Genomic DNA, 16925 nt, shown 5'->3' with positions numbered 1-16925 from the left:
GTTGCCGCCGAGAGCAGCCGAGGGGACCCTCCGTCCCGCCCCGCCCTGCCCTCCTCTTTCCGTGGGGAGGCCGGGGACCTCGGCTGCTGGCCCAAAAGAGAGAGGCCACGTCACAGCTCCCTGGCCCAGCCCCTCTGGAAGGGAGACGGGGGGGCCCCGTCGGGAGGATGGGGGGAGACCGCCGTGACCCGGACCCTTACCTGCTCGGCTGAAATTAGGAGGCGAAGCGCAGAGGGGTGTGGTGCGACCGTAGCCCAGGGAGCTGGTGGAACTGGGGCTGGAAATCCGACCAGGCTTGGAGGGCTGGTCCTCTTGGTCACCCTGTGAAAAGGACGAAGAGGAAGGAGGGCCGTCAGGAGAGGAAACGGGGACCCCGGCACAGTCAGCAGTGGCTGCGAGAGGCCTCACACCGCCTGGTGGGGCCTTTTTCCCAGGCACCGGTCCCCTCTCGGGCAGCCAGCGGACCCTCCTTCCCAGGGGCCTTCGGGAAATACCCGGCGATACAGGGGGAATCTACCCGGTGGGGGGGCTTCCTAGCGGTGAGGCAGGCGACTTTGTTCCGGTAGGCTCTGGGAGGGCGTTTTTGGTTTCCAGAGAGCCTGTGGGGGGAATGGGGAGGGCGTTTTTACCCTTTGGAGCCTGGGGAGGGCAAAACAGGAGCCTACCGGGCCCACGGGAAGGGGGGAAAAGGGCCCACTTCCGGCCTCCGGAGGCTTCGGAGAGGGCTGCTAGGCCCACAATGGGGTGTGTATGTGGGGGGGGGGTCACGGACACATGTTGTGGGGGTGTGCATGGGGTGTGGGCAGGGCAGCATGTGAGGTAGTCATGAGTGCATTCACAGGGGGCGGGGCACAGGGGAGGGCACTGAATTACGGGTGGGGGCACGCACGCTTTCGCCACTTGAGGAAAACAGGGCTTGCCCCCACTGGTCCCGGCCGAGGGTCTCCTGCTCGAACAGGGGGCTGAAGTAAGGGTCCCTCCAGGGCCGCCCCCAGCTCCGTTCGTCTGCTTCCCCTTGGGTAAAGTCCATCTCCCTCCTACGTTCCAGCCGGACAATCGAGCACGGAGGAGGTTTACGTCCAGATCCTGGCGCTAAGCAGGGGGCCGGATTCCAGGGCCGTTTACGACCGTCCAATTTCAACATTTCAGTAGTTTTAGCCACAAATGGTGCCTTTCACCTCTGCCCCACCCCCACCCCCCCAGGAAGCAAAAGAGACGTGACGAACGTGACCACTAGGCCTGACTGTGGAGCCCTGGTCGGGGCTTTGAAAGAGCCTGAAACCCCCCCCCCCCAGCAGGAGAGGGCAGCCGAGGGCGGAAGGCCAGGAGGACAACGCACTCCACACACGGATCCGCCGAGAGGCAGGCGGTACCTCGGCGTAGCTGGGCCGGTCGTGGGTTGAGTGGCTGATGTAGGGCGAGTAGGAGATCATGTCCGGGCGGTCGATGTTGTAGATGGCCTTGTCCTTGGGGAGAGCGGCCAAGTCCCGGTAGTCGAGGGTCTGCTCCCCGAGTTTCGCCTGGAAAGAGACGGAAGGAAAAATAAAGTGCAAAATATCATCATCATCATCATATTATTATTATTATTATTATTATTATTATTATTATTATTATTATTATTATTATTCCCAGAGGCTTGGGAAGAATTCATCTTGTGATATTGTGATACAAAATACAGCATGTGAGTCTCGTTTGCTATATATTACTGTTTTTGGGGAAAATAATAATAACAACAATAAACAACAAACATGCCAAAATATTTTGGGACTTTTGAATTCAAACTGACAGGTACATCGGACCTCACGATGGTGAAAAAGAAAAAGGTGTGGATCATTGATGTCGCTGTACCAGGTGAGAGTCTTCGGAGACGGGGCGGCATACAAATCTAATGAATTGAATTGAATTGAATTGAGAGTCGAATTGATAAAAAACAACAAGAAAAACTTATTCAATATCAGGATCTTAAAATCGAACTCCCACCACTCTGGCATAAACCAGTACAGGGGGTCCCAGTAGCAATCGGCACACTGGATGCTGTGGCAAAAGACGACCTGTCAGTTTCAAACGGCCATCGCACTGGCACATCATACAAAAACACATCACACAGCCCTAGAAGCTTGGGAAGTTTTTCACTTGTAATATTGTGATGCGAAATCCAGCATGTCAACCTCATTTGCTGTGTAGTACTGTTTTTTGTGAATAAAGTAATAATAATAATAATAATAATAATAATCATCATCATCATCATCATCATCATCATCCTGACTCCACTTACAAAGTGAAATTGTTGGATTAACCAGAGAAAATGAAACCTTTTCCTAAAATAGCATCTAGTCTTGAAGAACAGGGAAAGAGCTCACACGGCGTCCGTTTTAAAAAGAAATTGAAGAGGGTTGCTGGAAATTAACCCCGCACTCGCTTAACACCCGTTCCAGGAAAAATGCTGGAAACGGAACGCGGAAGGCCAGGCCTGGGTGGGGACAGTGGTGGTGGGGGAGGGGATCAGCCACAGGTCAGGAACTCCAACTCCGCCGGCGGTGGCCATGATGGGGCTTCCTTGAGACGGCTGGCTCTGCCGCGAAGGCAGCCTTGCCAGCGTGATGGTGCTGCGTCTGCCTCCCTCCCCCGCGGCCCCGGTGAGAGCGAGTGGGGCGTCTGCCGGAGCTTGGAGAAGGGAGGCAGGCGGCTCAGGGTGCTTCCCCTGCCAGCTGCAGCTCCCTCCCACGCTTGCTTGTGGTCCTCCTCCGCTGGGACCGACAAGGCCCGCCTGGTCAGCCTCTGGAACCGTCTGCCACCAATTACACAGATGGCCCCGAGGGGGGGGTGGCCTTCAGGAGGAGGAAGAGGGGGATGGTGGGCCTCCTCCTCCTCTTCCTCCCTGGTGAGAGAAAGAGCCTGGGTGGTGCAGTGGTTAGAGTGTGCAGTCCTGCAAGCTCCTTCTGCTGATCACCGTCTGCCAGCACTTTGGCAGATCGAATCTCACCACCGGCTCCAGGTCGACTCGTCCTTCCGTCCTTCCGAGGGGGGGGGGTGTCAAAGGAGGGCCCACGTTGTTGGGGGCAAGAGGCTGACTCTCTGGCACCAGGAAGCGGGATATAAGTCTAAACACTGTAATGCTATAATGCTGTTGGCATCCTCGCCAGGGCAGACACCAGGCACGTTCGTTGATCTGATTTTAACTGCAATTTATTTGTTTTCAAATGTGTTTATTTTCCCAATGTATAGGCCACCCTTCTCCCAGCAGAGTCGGGACTAACCCAACTTTCCTGAATACATACAAATCCCCCCCCCAGCCCACAAAACCCAGGCGCTCCTCCTCCGGGCAAGACTCCCGTGCAAATCGCCAGGGATCAAAACCGTCGTATTCTGAACGATCCCCACTTTCACGTTTATCTGTTATTTGGCGTCATTACCATGGACACGTACATAAATTATCCGACTTGGGGAACAGGATGTGCTGGAAGGGGGCACGGAAATTACGCTTTCGGACGATGTTCGGGTTTCCTGCAACTGAGAACAAAGGCAGATTTATCCGTTTTCTTACACGTTTATTCTTTAAGAAGATTTCAAAAGTCTCTCACGTACAGATAACATTTGCCTTAAAATCCAGCAGGTAAAGGCTTAATTATTTCAACAAACCGGCTGGTTTCATAGCAACATGGGGGAGACGTTTTCTCTCCTCACCCACGAAGCGTCTTCACTCCAGAACGGAGGCAGCTCCTTGGATGAGGAGCAAAATGCTTTCAAAGGAAAAAGGAGAAAGGAAGGAAGTCAGTCAGTCAGCCCAGGGGCCTTTGGGGGACCCTCACGAGACCCTCCCCAGGCTTCCAACTCAGCCCCTGCACTCAAAGGGAGAAGCCTCCGCCCACCAAAACCGAGGCCTATAAACAAGCTGTGTTGGCCAGAAAAGAGGCTTTTCCCGAGCACGAGAGTGACCCGGAGTTTCCCTCCTAGGGACCGTCTCCAAATCCATCAAGTGAACCTCCCCCCCCTCATAATTATCTCCCTTGCGCAGTGGCCCAGCTCCCTCTGACTAGTCGGATGTGGTTGTGCCCTGGGAGACCAGACAGGAAACGACGAGGGGAACTCATTCTACTTCTCGTAGTAAGTCCTGAGTAACAGAATCGTGCAAGTCTGAAAGTGCACGCTTCCTGACACCATTTTTAACTCCCTGGTGCATTAAGGCAGGTCCTCCCTCAATGTCCTCCTCCTCCGACAGGCGCACACGTCTTTCCCCAACGCAAATCTCCCTTCCACCCTCCCAAGCCCATTGCCCTCACGCTCCCCCTGCCCGGCCCCCCTCCCTTCTCTTCCCTGACGGCTTCGGGGGTGGGGGGGTCCCCTCCTCTGACCGGCCCTCCTCTGCCCACCTGTTCTTGCACTGGAGAAAGAAAACACTGCCACACTCACCCCCCCCACCCGTTTCCTTTCAATCCTCACTGACTCCTGGGCTCTCCGAGCGTGGAGGTCGCCCTTCTCCCCCCTCAAGACGGTTCCTGAGGGTGGGGCCTGGTCTCCATTCCACTCGGCCCCCCTCCCTTCCAGAATGTCTTATTGCACATCGTTTTTTGACAGGCTGTGAGCGACCCCAGTCCATGGAGAGGTGCAGCATACAAGTCCAATCAATCAATCAATCAATCAATCAATCAATCAATCAATCACACATCTGCTGTGTGGGTTAAAGAGAAGTGGGCACAAGGCCCCTCCTAGTAAAAAGCAAGTCACCTTTATTCACCTTACAGCGGCAACACCCAAAGGGAAGAGGAAGAGGAAGAGGGAGAGGGAGAGGAAGAGGAAGAGGGCGAGGAAGAGGAAGAGGAAGGGAAGCCCTTCCAGGTGCTTTAAAGCCTGGTTTTGTTTTGTTTTTTTAAAAGGAAATGACATTTCTCTTGCTGGCTCAGAATTTGACTGTGATCCTGAATACGGCAGAGCAAAGTCCAGAGCCCCTGACGGCCAGGTGGGTTTTACCTCCTGGAATGCCCACTACACCAGGTGTGCAAAATGCACCTGTTTCCAGCATCTCTGCAGGAAAGGCCGGAGAGTCGAGGGTGACTGGAGGACCCCAGGGCTCTGTCTCTCTCTCTCCTCCGTCCCTTCCATATGCCCCCCCCCTCTGCAAGGACGCCACCAACGGCCACGCACTCTCCTCCCAGCCCAGCGACAGGCGAGATCCTCCCACGGGAGCTTTGGATGCCGTTCTGGGCCTCCCGGAGTTTCCCCACACGGGGGCTGCCTGGAAGGGGGCATCTGAGCAGAGGGGGGGGGGCGTGAACCTGTTTTCGCCATTCTCAGGCCAAGATCCAGAAATGCCTGCCTGATTATGGGATGGCCTCTGGAAAAGTTCACAGGCTCACCCAGAGGAACGGAGCCCCCTTCCCCCCATCGTTTCCAGGTGGGCTGGAGTGATGGGACAAGGCAGCGGTCATCACACGACAGATGCAAACTTCAAGTAAACTGCTCTAAACTCGACTGCAGGAAATACGACCGTAGTAACCGAGTAGTTGATGCCTGGAACTCACTCCCAGACTCTGTAGTATCATCACCTGACCCCCCCAAAACCTGACCCTTAGACTCTCCACTGTTGACCTCTCCCAATTCCTCAGAGGTCAGTAAGGGCCGTGCATAAGTGCACCAGAGTGCCTTCCATCCCCTGTCCTGATGTTTCTCTCTTATTAGTACCAGTATCATGTATATAAACATACAATATCTGTACATAAACAGTATAAATATCATGTACATATATATATATATATCATGTATATAAAAATATCAATATCATGTATATATGCACGTATATAAACAACGTTATTTTTTCATATGCCACCAGTACGTACTTGGCAAAAATGAATAAGCAATCCAGCCCAACCGGAGGGAGCCTTATGGGACCCAGCAGGAGGGAGGGGGGCTCCCCATAGTCTTTGCAGAGCTATTTTTGGAACAAGGGGATGGGACCCGAATATTACACGGGGGGGATGGTCTCCAAAGAGCAAAGCCACCCGGTTTGGCCTCCATGCAATCGTTGGGGAAGCACCGTGAATGGCTCCGGAAAGGGGGGAACTCTTGCATTATGGGGATGGGAGTCCCAGGAGGGGAACATGGGAGAGTCCCAGGAACCTTCTCTGTGGCTTCCGTGGAAGACAATGGGGCGGTTTCCTGTTGCGCCGTTCGCACTGTTTTGGGGCCCGGTTCTTATCTATTGCAAGACCTTCGTGCCCTTTGGGCGGCATATAAGCACTAATAATAAATGAATAAAGCAAAGGCCTCCTCCGAGCGGCTCTCTTGGGAGCTTCCGGTCACCCGGCTGTGGGGTTCCCGGGGAGCCAGGGAGGGGCGGCTGGAGGCGCCCAGCAAGACAGAAGACGGAACGAAGCCCCTCGCGGAGGTTACCTTAGCCTTCTCTTCCACTTTGGCTGCCTGTCGACAAGCCGGGTGCCAAATCGAAGACCCTGCAGAGGGAAGGGGAGCTTAAGTGGGTTGTCTGAGACCGGCCCCTGGTTAGGGGGTTGTGCCCAGGAAGGCCCCCCCCTTTGGGACCCAGCTTCTCCGCGGAGGCCATCCCGGGCTGCCCCCTCTGCAAACGGCCCCACTGATTTCCTTGGCCACGTGGGGTCTTCCTCCAACTCCCGGCTGCTCCCACCTTCCAGCACCCATGCAGATGCTGCCCTCTAGTGGGCCAGCCAGGAACTGAATGGGGATTATTTCACTTTATTTGGTGAACAGGCTGAGTCCTGGAGTTCAAGAGGGGAGGGGGATGCATGTCCCCAGGCCTGAGTCAATTACTGGCCGGATTCTGAGCATGGGGCAAGATTTGCATCCTTTCTGCTGCTGGAATTGTTGAAAGGGCCTCCCATTTTCTCAAGGGTGCTTCTGCTCAAAAGGCAAATGAGCTGAGTTTTTTTCTTTTCTTGAGGAAGTAAACGTTTTGCTTCTTATCCAAGAAACTTCATCCGTCCTTGAACCTCCTTGGATTAGAAGGTCTTCTTCCTCAAAGGAAAAAAAACCACGGTCCAGGAGCCTTTTGGAGAAGAACGTTCGAGCCAGCCACAGCTCTGATAACTGAGAAAGGCCATAGACATTCAGCCCCCCCCCCATTTCAAACAGAGGTCACTTTTAATTCTTATGTATTTTGTAGGGTTTCTTGCCTAAGCAGGGGGTTGGACTAGAAGACCTCCAAGGTCCCTTCCAACTCTGTTGCTGCTGTCATCTCAAAGCTGGGCTATTTGGACCCCAAAGGCCGGAGGTTCACAGGCTGGGACTTTACCTTGAAGGTACATTTCTTCCCCTTCCGCGAACGTCCGGTCACACTGGTCACAGCAGGCGCAGGTGGGGTGGTAGTGCTTCTCTCCAGCCTGCAAGGGGGGGCAGGGGGGGTGAAGGAGGAGACGGGTCAGAGGGGCCACCATCGCTTCCCCCACCCCCTGAAATGCCCGGCTGGGGGGCATTAAGGGGCTGACTCACAAGGAACACCTCAAACGGCTTCAGGGGAGAGACAGCATGAAATACACGTTAAAAGGCTTAAAACTTCACAACAAACACACAGCCACAACTTTGCTTTACAAAAGGAAATAAAAATGCTGTTCAAAAGTAACTGATCGAAAAGATGTAAAAATGTAAAAAAAAAAATGCTTTACGTATTTTGAAATGACGTTTTCCTCCCCCCCCCCCACTGTGTTCCTTTCCCTGCCCCTCCTGCTCAGACGTCAGAAAACCTACGAGCTCCTGGAGCAGCTGCCCTTGTCCACTCATCAGCCGCAAGGACTCCTTGGCCAGTGATTTATCTCCGGGCTTTAAATAGCCGGCTGGATTTAGCCTCGGCCTTGGATCTCTGCCCCTCCCCCTTTCTGCAGGGGGTCCCTGTGGCTGAAACACCCCCCCCCCCACAACTCCCCAGGGGAGAAATAAGGAAAAGGCCACCGGAGGCCTGAAAGTCACTTCCTCCCACATGAAGCCACACCACCCTGGCGGGGGGATTTTCCTTCCCGGGGGAGAGGAAGTGGGGAGGAAGTGGGGAGGAAGTGGGGAGCCCACTCTGCCGTCAGGAGGCTGGACTCAGGCCTCCCGTCCCTCCCAGAGGGGGGAGGGGTCAAAGGAGGACCCAGATCGTGGGGGTTTGCAAGAGGCTGACGCGTAGAGAGGGCTGTGAACGTGGTATATGAAGTGGTAGATACGTCTAAATGCTATTGCTATGTGTGGACACCACTGGCTGAGACTTTTCGGGATCCCCGCTGTCCCCAATTCTCTGCTCCAAGTTTGAAAAAATTGCTTTCTAAAGTTCTATCCTGGACAAAACGGGGTGGGGGTGGGGGGTGGAAGGCAAATGGGCGGAGTCTCAGGCAAGAGAAGCCCCCCCCCTTGCTTGAAATCCTGCAGGGCCCAAGAAGCAGCTCTGACCGGAGGGGGCAGAAGAAGCCCCCAAGTAAAGAGGCCTTCAGGGAGAGAAACGGGGTCTCATCTTACTCTTAAATTATATGACATTATATATTCCTTCTTTCCTCCCTCCCCTCCACCCCTTGCCTTACCTCCAAAACTCTCCCAGTGATAAACTTCCCACAACGGTCGCACTGGATCCCAAACTTGGTGTGATAGTCTCTTTCGCAATACGGAACGCCATCCCTGCAGCGAAGGAAAGACGCCCTGCCTCAAGGCCGGCCCTCAGGACAGGATGACCACCGGGGGGGGGGGGAGATCAGAAGAAGAACCACAGGGGGCCTTCCAGAGCGAACGGGCCCAACGGCCACAGAAGACGATTCCAAACTCAACCCACAGCTTGGGAAGCCAAACCATTCCTGGCGTTTAGATGTTGCTTCCTGTCCCACCACCCTCAGCCCCCTTTGGCCTTTGAAGCGCTGTCACTTCTGTTGACGGGTGGCTCTCAGGCAGGCTGGGCTCCCCCTTGGCAGGAGGCTTTTCCGGTGGGGCCCTCGGATTTCCCAGAGGGGTCCTAAGCTCCCCAGGTTCTGATTCCACCCCCAGGAAACAACTGTTTGCCCCGGCCCATCCTTTCCCTACTCCGGTTCCCATGTTCCACCAAAGGGGGAGAGGCAAACACTCCCTGCTTGCCCAGCCTCGGCCCTCCACCCACTGCCTAGAAAAGGGGGGGCATCCTGGGAGGCCGTGGGGGGAAGCCCCCGTATGGGGAGGGGCATGTCCGTAGCCACCTTAACTCACAGCTGCGCAGCCCTCCAGAAGGCTGGCTGATGGCTTCCCCCACGGTGTGTGTGTGTGTGTGAAGCCTCTCCCCCCCACTGACCCACCTGCTGATGTATTCGCCAGTCAGGAGCTTCCCACAGATCTGGCACTTGAAGCAGGTCAGGTGCCAGTGCTTCTCCAAGGCCACCAGCGATTGGCCGTTCTTGATTTCGGAGCCGCAGTTCCCGCAATCTGCAAAGGAGAAAGACAAACCTGACGGAAGGCAGTGCGAATCTCCAGGGGGAGCTGACTCCAGAGGGCCGGGGCTGCCACAGAGAAGGCTCTTCCACTGGGCCCTGCCAAGCGACACTGTCTGGTTGACAGGACCCGGAGAAGGCCGACTCTGTGGGACCTGACCAGCTGCTTGGACTCGTGTGGCATTGTAACTTTGAATCACTCTTAAAGGGAAAATCATAAAGCTGACTGCCGCTCTGGTCAACCAGGTTTGACCGCTCTGGGTTGGCCAAGCAATTCCACAGCCGAAGGGGGGCAGGGAAAGGGGGCAGCCAGGTGTGGCTGAATCTGCCCTGGTGGGAGGGAAAAAAGAGGGCAGGGACCCCACTGCACAACAAGGGGTCAGCGGGCGAGAGGGCCGCTAAGGGCAAGGCCTGTGGCCATGTCTTGAGGGAAGGTCCATGTCCTGCAGATGAAGCCAGGCAGAGCAGAGTGCGAATCCTGTGGCTGCACCACAGGGCAGCAATCCTCACTCTGAACCGGGCACAAATTCGCCTCTGGTCAACCCTCAGGATCCCAGCCTCCTTTAGCCTTAACCAGGGGTGGCGAACCTATGGCACGGGAGCCACAGCTGGCACGCGGAGCCCTATCTGCTGGCACGCAAGCCGCTGCCCAACTCAGATCCCACAGACATGTGTCATTTTTTCGCTCGCACAGAGGCTCTGGGAGGGCGTTTTTGGCTTCCAGAGAGCCTCCGAGGGGATGGGGGAGGGCGTTTTTACCAGGGAAGCCTTTGGGGCCTGGGGAGGGCGAAACTGGAGCCTACTGGGCCCACCAGACATTGGGAAACAGGCCGTTTCCAGCCTTCAAAAGGTCTCTGGGGGTGGGGGAAGCAGTTTTCACACTCCCCAGGCATTGAATTAGGTGTGTGGGACCTCCAGCTCTTTCGGCACCATCACTGGCCTAAACCGAGTGACCTGGTGAGGAATTGAGCCGCCTCAAAGCCAAACGTTGAAAATCTACTCTGCGCATGGATTACGGAGCCTCTGAGCGGATGCTGTGGACGGGGCAAAACATTCTGGGTGGATAGTTTCCTAAAAACAGCCCCTCCCCCTTTGCCAAAAGATCTCGAAAGCCACAACTTACTTCGGAGGCCTGGCAGGCTGGCACCAGCCGGCGGGGGCACCGAGCATTTCTGGCAGAGGCACTCCTTGCCGTTGAAGGTCACCCGGTCCCCGGGAGGGAAGGGCTGCCTGCAGGGGGGGGCAGAAGCGGCGTCGCTAGGTGGGCAACCCTCCCCCCGGCACTCTTTCCCCTTCGCATCCCCACCCCCACCCCCGACTCCTCCTCCCTCCTTCCAGCCCTCAACACTCCCCCCCCACAGGGAAACCTTCTGCAACCCCCCCAAAAAACCCCTCCCTCCCCTCCCTTTCTGGATCCCCCAAAGGATCCCTCCTTGTGGCTGCCCTCCAGCTCAGACCAACAACGAAGCCCCTTTGAACAGACGCAGTGACTGAAGGAGGGTGTGTAGATGACACAACCACATCAGCTGGACTAAACGACCAATGGTCCTTCTCTAAGCATCTGAAAACCTGGCTGAATGTCTCTTGCTCTGCCAACTCTTTGCCCAGGATTCCTCCTAGTGTGACCCAAAGCAGGGAGGGAGATTGACACAAGAAATCTCTTCCACCACGCCCCCCACGCCCCACCCTTCAAATAAATAGCCTGGAGGACTGACTGACACCATCAGACACTTTGGGTGGGGAAGAAAAGCTCCCCCTCTGAGATTTGGGGGATTCTGATCTCTGCCTTCCAATATAGATCAATATATGAACTAACCAGCAATCTATGTTTGGAGGGAATAGTGTAATGTCACTTTAAGAGCGAGGGCTGCAATCAGCCATAAAAGGGAGACAGGTGTGTTGCTCTGGTTGTTGGTGGCTATTGTGGGTATTCATAATTTAGCTTAATTTATAAATTGAGTTAATGTTGGAAAAGATTTAGAAAACTATAGATGTAATTTGGAATATGATAAGGCCTGTGTAACTATTATTTTTAAAGGGTTGTATCAGAATTTTAAGATTGTTTTTTAATTATATGGATTGTTTATTGCAGTTTTCTGTTTTCTTTATATACTGTGAGCTGCCCAGAGTCCTCAGAGAAAAGCAGCGTACAAATCCAATTAAGTCTTTTATCTAGTCTTGCTAATTATTATTATTATTATTATTGATTAGATTTGTATGCCGCCCCTCTCCATAGACTCGCTATTGCTGTGGGCTAATAATATATTATATTGCCGTGTGCTAAATGGCCTATGTACTTGCTGTGTGCGCAATATGGTCCATGTATTATTCTTATGGTGTTGTATAGAACTGTGTGCAATATTAAGGGTTAACTGCTGTATGTTTAGAACTGCATACAACTGCTTGATTTGGGCATGTATGTAGCTGTGCTCACTGGTTAATCTATTGTGTGCATTGTAAATCATGTTTCTACCCTTAACTTATATGGGTCAGTGTGATTGGCCGGACGACCACCAGGGCCACCTCGCAGACCCTGTTTCTAAGTCCGGCCTTCTAGCCCCAAGTCAAAAGCCCCGCGTGGGGGGGGGTGGAGACTCACCTGCACAGCACGCAGACGAAGCAGCCGGGGTGGTAGGTCTTCCCCAGGGCCGAGACCACCTCGCCCTCAATGAAGCCGTCGCAGCTGAAGCAGCGGGTGCCGTAGAGACGCTGGTAGTCAGTGGTGCAGACATAGTCCCCTTGCCGGACGAAGAAGCCCCCCTGGGCCAGGTCACAGCCGCACGCTGCAACCGGGGAAGAAGCGAGGGGGGGGGTCAGAGCAGGCGGCCCCCGAGGCCCAAGGCCCTGAGGCGCTGGTCCCAGCTGTGGAGGAGGAGGAGGGGGCTAGACCCCGGGCAGCCCCCTCCTCCTTCTACAGGCAGGGAACGAAGCCACAGGAGGACGGAGGAAGTTCTACGGACGGACGGAATGAAAGTCTTGCTGGAGGTTTTGGGAAGAGCCACTTCCCCCATTCTGCCCCCACTGGCTTGGGGGGGGGGTCTTTGGACGGCCAGGACCAGCTGCTAGCAGAGGTCAGTCAGGGGAAGAGCCTACCTGGGTCCTTCTCTAGCATCAGTTGGACTAGAAGACCTCTGAAGTCCATTTCAACTCTACATTCCCTTATGTTGCTAGTTCCCGTGTTTTCCGGTGTGTAAAAAAAGCCCATTTCTCCTCCCTAAAGGAGGCTGAGATTTGGGTGCATCTTATACTCTGAACGCAGCTTTTTTCCAGCCCTAAGTAGCTGCTAACGATCTCCCCAGCTCTTACCTTGCAGGCTCTTTCACTGTTACTCTCTCTGTTTTTCCAGCCCTAAGTTTTTGCAGGCTCTACTTGCTCCAAATAAGTTTATTGCCAGCTCTAACCACTGGTGCTCCCAGCTCTTACTGGCTTGCAAGCTCTTTCACCGTTACTCTCTCCAAGTAAGGGTTTTTTAAAAGCCCAACCAGGGGATAAAATCCTGTCCTAGAGCTGGTTACACTAAAGACACTCGCCGGATGAGTATCTGGTGGGAAGATTCCCGCCCCCATTTTCCTCCCAAAAACCAAGGTGAGTCTTATACTCCAAAAACTACGGTAGGTGGTCTGGACCTGGGATGGGGAACCTATGGCAGAGGGCGCCAGGGGTGGCATGCAGAGCCCTCTCTGGGGCCATGCGCACTGTCGCCAGCTGTTCTCTCAGGTTCTGTGGCACACATGCTCCCTGGCTAGCTGCTCTCTTCTGGGCTGTGGCATTCTGGCGCAGGCACACACACACACACACACACTCCAGTTGGGGCACGGTGGCCAAAAGGTTGGCCATCCCTGGACTGGACACCGATATCTAATTGTGGATCTTTTTAAACGTTCACATTTCCCTTTGATTTTAATGTAGGCAAAATGTTACTACAGGTTGTTGCAAGTCTATGTATGTTTACACTATGTAACTAAATACAGTAAAGTCTCCACAGCTGTGCTGGGCGGCAGCTGAGCCCCGAGACCTTCGCGGGACCTGATGTGCTCCTCAAAGCAACAGAAGCAGCCTTGTGCTGCTGCAACCCAAACTCTGCACGCAACAAGCACACGACACCATGGTGTGTGCACAAAAGGGGCGGAGCTTGCATTGGGATAGCCCGGTGGCACTTTCGTCACTGGCGCCACGCCCCACAACGGCCTTTGAGGACCAGGCAGAGCGTGGAGGGGGTGCTCCAGCTGACCCAGGAATCCCCCAGGGCTTCGGCTCCCTCAAGGGGGGGAAGGGTCTCGCCTGGGGCCTCCGGGTGATCACCAGCTCCTTCCCCCCACAGAAGGCTCCAGGATTGCGTTGCTACCAGAACCGGGGCAGGGGGGAATGTTGTCCCAGTAGTAAAAATGGACCTATGCGCACAGCTCCAGCTGACCGGTGGGTGGGTGGGCACGTTAGCATAAAATTCGGATTCTGCACATGCTCTGGAAGCCAAATCTCGTGTGAGGAGACACATGTGGGCTGTTTGAAAGGCTGAACCCATTTTTATGAATTTTTATGAGTGGAGGCCTGGCCTGCCCTGCGGAAGAGCCACAGATGCCCCCTGTAAGGCGCCTGCATCCCACCCTGGGCCGGCCGAGGCCTGTGCTGCATTTCCACCAGCCCCCCCTTCCCCCCCGATAAGCTCTCCTGCTCCAGAGGGCCCCCCAGCCCAGCCCAGCCATTCCTCCCCAGCCGGCCCAGCCCCTGCCAAAGGCTCAGCTGCTGCTTCGGACGCGGCGTCTCTACGGTGCCTCTCCGGGCTGGCACTGGGACAGGCGAGAGAATCCGGCCACTCTCCGGCAACTGCTCCCCCCTCCCCCCACCCCCGTGGATTCCTCTGCCGGATGGCATTCAGCTCTCTGGCAGGGGCCTATTTATAGATCCTTGCCAAGGGGGGGGATCTGCTCTGGGCCAATAGAGAGCCCCCCTCCAGCGATGGCCTCCTGTTTACTGTGAAGTCCACCCTGGGCCCTGCAGGGTCTCCACTCGGCCACAGTCCCTGAACACGCCCTCGCTCAGCTGGTGTTAGCAGAGTCAGAAGAAAGCCAAGTGCTGCCACTTTAAATCAGGAGTCCCCAAACTTGTACATTGTGCTATTGTTGTTGTGAGCCATCCCGAGTCTACGGAGAGGGACGGCATACAAATCTAATAAATAATAATAATAAATAATAATAATAATAAATTGGCCACGCCCACCCACTCACATGGCCACGCCCACCTGAAGCCACACCCACCTGACCTCCAAGCCACGACCACAAAAGAAGCCACACCCAGAACCGGTAGGGTTGACCCCTGCCCCACCTGAGACATGAGGGTATGTGGAGCCTTATTTCGAGATTTGCGTTCTCCCTCCGGAGCAGAAACTTAATCGGAGGAAATTATAATCTGCACCCAGGAAAGGGGGTCGCTCCGACCAGTGTGGGGGGTGCCCATTCCTTTGGCTCTGCCCCCTAATCGAACTGTCCTCTTTTCCTCAGGTGCAAATCTGCCTGCCAACTCCAGGGGGCCAAATGGCCAAAGCAGCCCAGGCCCCGTTTCACCCCCCCCCCACGGGTCGATAGCACCTACCTTTGCAAACGAAGCACTGCAGGTGGAAGTAGCTCTTCTGCACTCTCAGCACTTCTCCCTTGCAGGGGCTCCCGCAGTGGTGGCAGAGGATGGGGGCTCCCGAGGGGGTCTCCAGGGGGCCGTGCACAGCCTGGCGCTGGGAAGCTGCCGGGAAGGGAGGCGGCCTGGGTCAGAGGGGGGGAGAGGACGGCGGCCCCCCCATCCCTGCTCCCAACCAGGGAAGGGGAAGGAGAGGAGAACTTAGGAAGACCACAGACCCCCCCCGCCCCCACTGAGAGCCCCCTCGCTCTTCATTCCAACATCCATTCCACTCTATTCTATTCATGAAATTAAGATCAATGACAGTTTTCATTTCCTGCAGGGTGTGTAAAGTGAGGAAGAGGGACGGGGTCTGCTTGTCCCCCTATTGATAGGAGGGTCCAGCTGTCAGGTTGCTCACCTCCAGGCCAGATCCCGGCTGAGGCTTGAGCTGCCTCTCTCCGGCCCACCAGGCCTTAAACCGGGTGGCTGCCCACCTGGGCTGCCCATGGCCTGGAGGGAGGAGGGGTCTCCTGGGTAGGGTAATTATGCCGCTAATTATGCCGCAGAGAGTCGCTTCAAAGGAGAATAAAAACGCTCAGACACGAGTTATCCTGGGGACTCGGCCTCCTGCGTTTCAGGGAATGCCAGCAGATGGTCCTCGTCCTGCGTTTGAGGAGAAGTTCCGTCCATTGGGAAATACGCAGACCAGGAAAATGTCACTTCTCACTCGGCTACTAGAGGGAGGGGGGGGAGAGGGGACCATGGAGGGGACAGATAAAGGGAAGGGGCCTTGTTCCCCTTACGCAAATGGAGTCCTTCAGATACACAACAACAATAGAGCGGCTGAGAGGCGAGACACACACGATGGATGGAGGGATGGAGGGATGGAGGGATGGAGGGATGGGGGCAGGTGCTTCCCTTGATTTCTCTCCCAGCAGTTACCTGAGTGGCCGAAGCAGAGGTCATTTCCCCCAACACACACACACACACACACACACACACACCGAGTGTTCTCCTGCTCTTGACCCTCATCTTTTCTCCCGGAGCTGAATTTGGAGCCCTGGCTGCCAACGGCTTCGGGGAGCCCGTCCTGCAAGCAGCCCCCTCCTCTTCCTTTTGTAAGTGCAGAACTGGGCCTGCCTGGCGCCACTGGGCTCCTCTCTTCGCAGGAATTAGTTCGTCCGGAGAGGGAACTGAATGTCCCCGTTGTCTCTCCTAGAGTCCAGCCCCTCCAAAGACGGTGGCCAAAAATCAGGAGCCAACTTTCCAACCTCCATTCAAAGGCTGAAGCGGTTCTTTCTAGCCGCCTGTCAGTCCATCTGGCTTCAGAACTGGCCAGTCAAAAGTTGGTGGCTGCCAATGTCCACTTGCAGAGGATCCTTTTAGGCCTGTTAAACTTTAGATTGGTTTAGTTTTAACTTCAATTTCTACTGGGTTATGTTTATGAATTTATTTTTTATGTTATAAGCTGCCCTGAGTTCCCGGAAAAGGGTGGCTAGAAATGGAAATAATGGATGGATGGATGGATGGATGGATGGATGGATGGATAGACAGACAGAGAGACAGACAGAGAGACAGACAGAGATAGACAGACAGAGATAGACAGACAGAGATAGACAGACAGACAGAGAGATAGGTAGGTAGGTAGAGATAGATAGATAGATAGATAGATAGATAGATAGATAGATAGATAGATAGAGATAGACAGACAACAGAGATGGGTATAGATAGACAGCGATAGATAGAGAGATAGATAGATAGATAGATAGATAGATAGAGAGAGAGAGAGAGAGAGAGGCAGGCAGGCAGACAGACAGACCCTCAGCTCGGTCCGACTCCAGTGGCTGGACGGCTCAGGTAGCCGCTGGCTGGCAGATTCCACTTTAACTCAGTCCATTCTCCTGGAGTGAAGGTCTCCCTGCCCAGCCT

At 54.9% G+C, this 16925-nt stretch overlaps 1 protein-coding gene across 1 annotated transcript in view; it reads right to left on the bottom strand.

The window, feature by feature from the left end:
* The window catches only part of ABLIM2 (actin binding LIM protein family member 2), a 29300-nt gene that overhangs the window by 9485 nt on the left and 2890 nt on the right, over positions 1 to 16925 (bottom strand). The window contains exons 2-11 of the mRNA XM_070758121.1: positions 14976 to 15119; positions 11986 to 12169; positions 10510 to 10616; positions 9255 to 9381; positions 8520 to 8613; positions 7262 to 7349; positions 6388 to 6446; positions 3427 to 3510; positions 1374 to 1520; positions 201 to 321 (exon numbers count right to left, since the gene is read on the bottom strand). Of these exons, the coding sequence (XP_070614222.1) occupies positions 201 to 321; positions 1374 to 1520; positions 3427 to 3510; positions 6388 to 6446; positions 7262 to 7349; positions 8520 to 8613; positions 9255 to 9381; positions 10510 to 10616; positions 11986 to 12169; positions 14976 to 15119 (1155 nt within the window). The remainder of the gene's footprint in view (positions 1 to 200; positions 322 to 1373; positions 1521 to 3426; positions 3511 to 6387; positions 6447 to 7261; positions 7350 to 8519; positions 8614 to 9254; positions 9382 to 10509; positions 10617 to 11985; positions 12170 to 14975; positions 15120 to 16925) is intronic.

The sequence above is a fragment of the Erythrolamprus reginae genome, chromosome 7, assembly GCF_031021105.1.
Source record: "Erythrolamprus reginae isolate rEryReg1 chromosome 7, rEryReg1.hap1, whole genome shotgun sequence".
Taxonomy (NCBI): Eukaryota; Metazoa; Chordata; class Lepidosauria; order Squamata; family Dipsadidae; genus Erythrolamprus; species Erythrolamprus reginae.
Note: the sequence above shows the minus strand (reverse complement) of the source record. Positions and strands in the feature narration are given on the sequence as shown.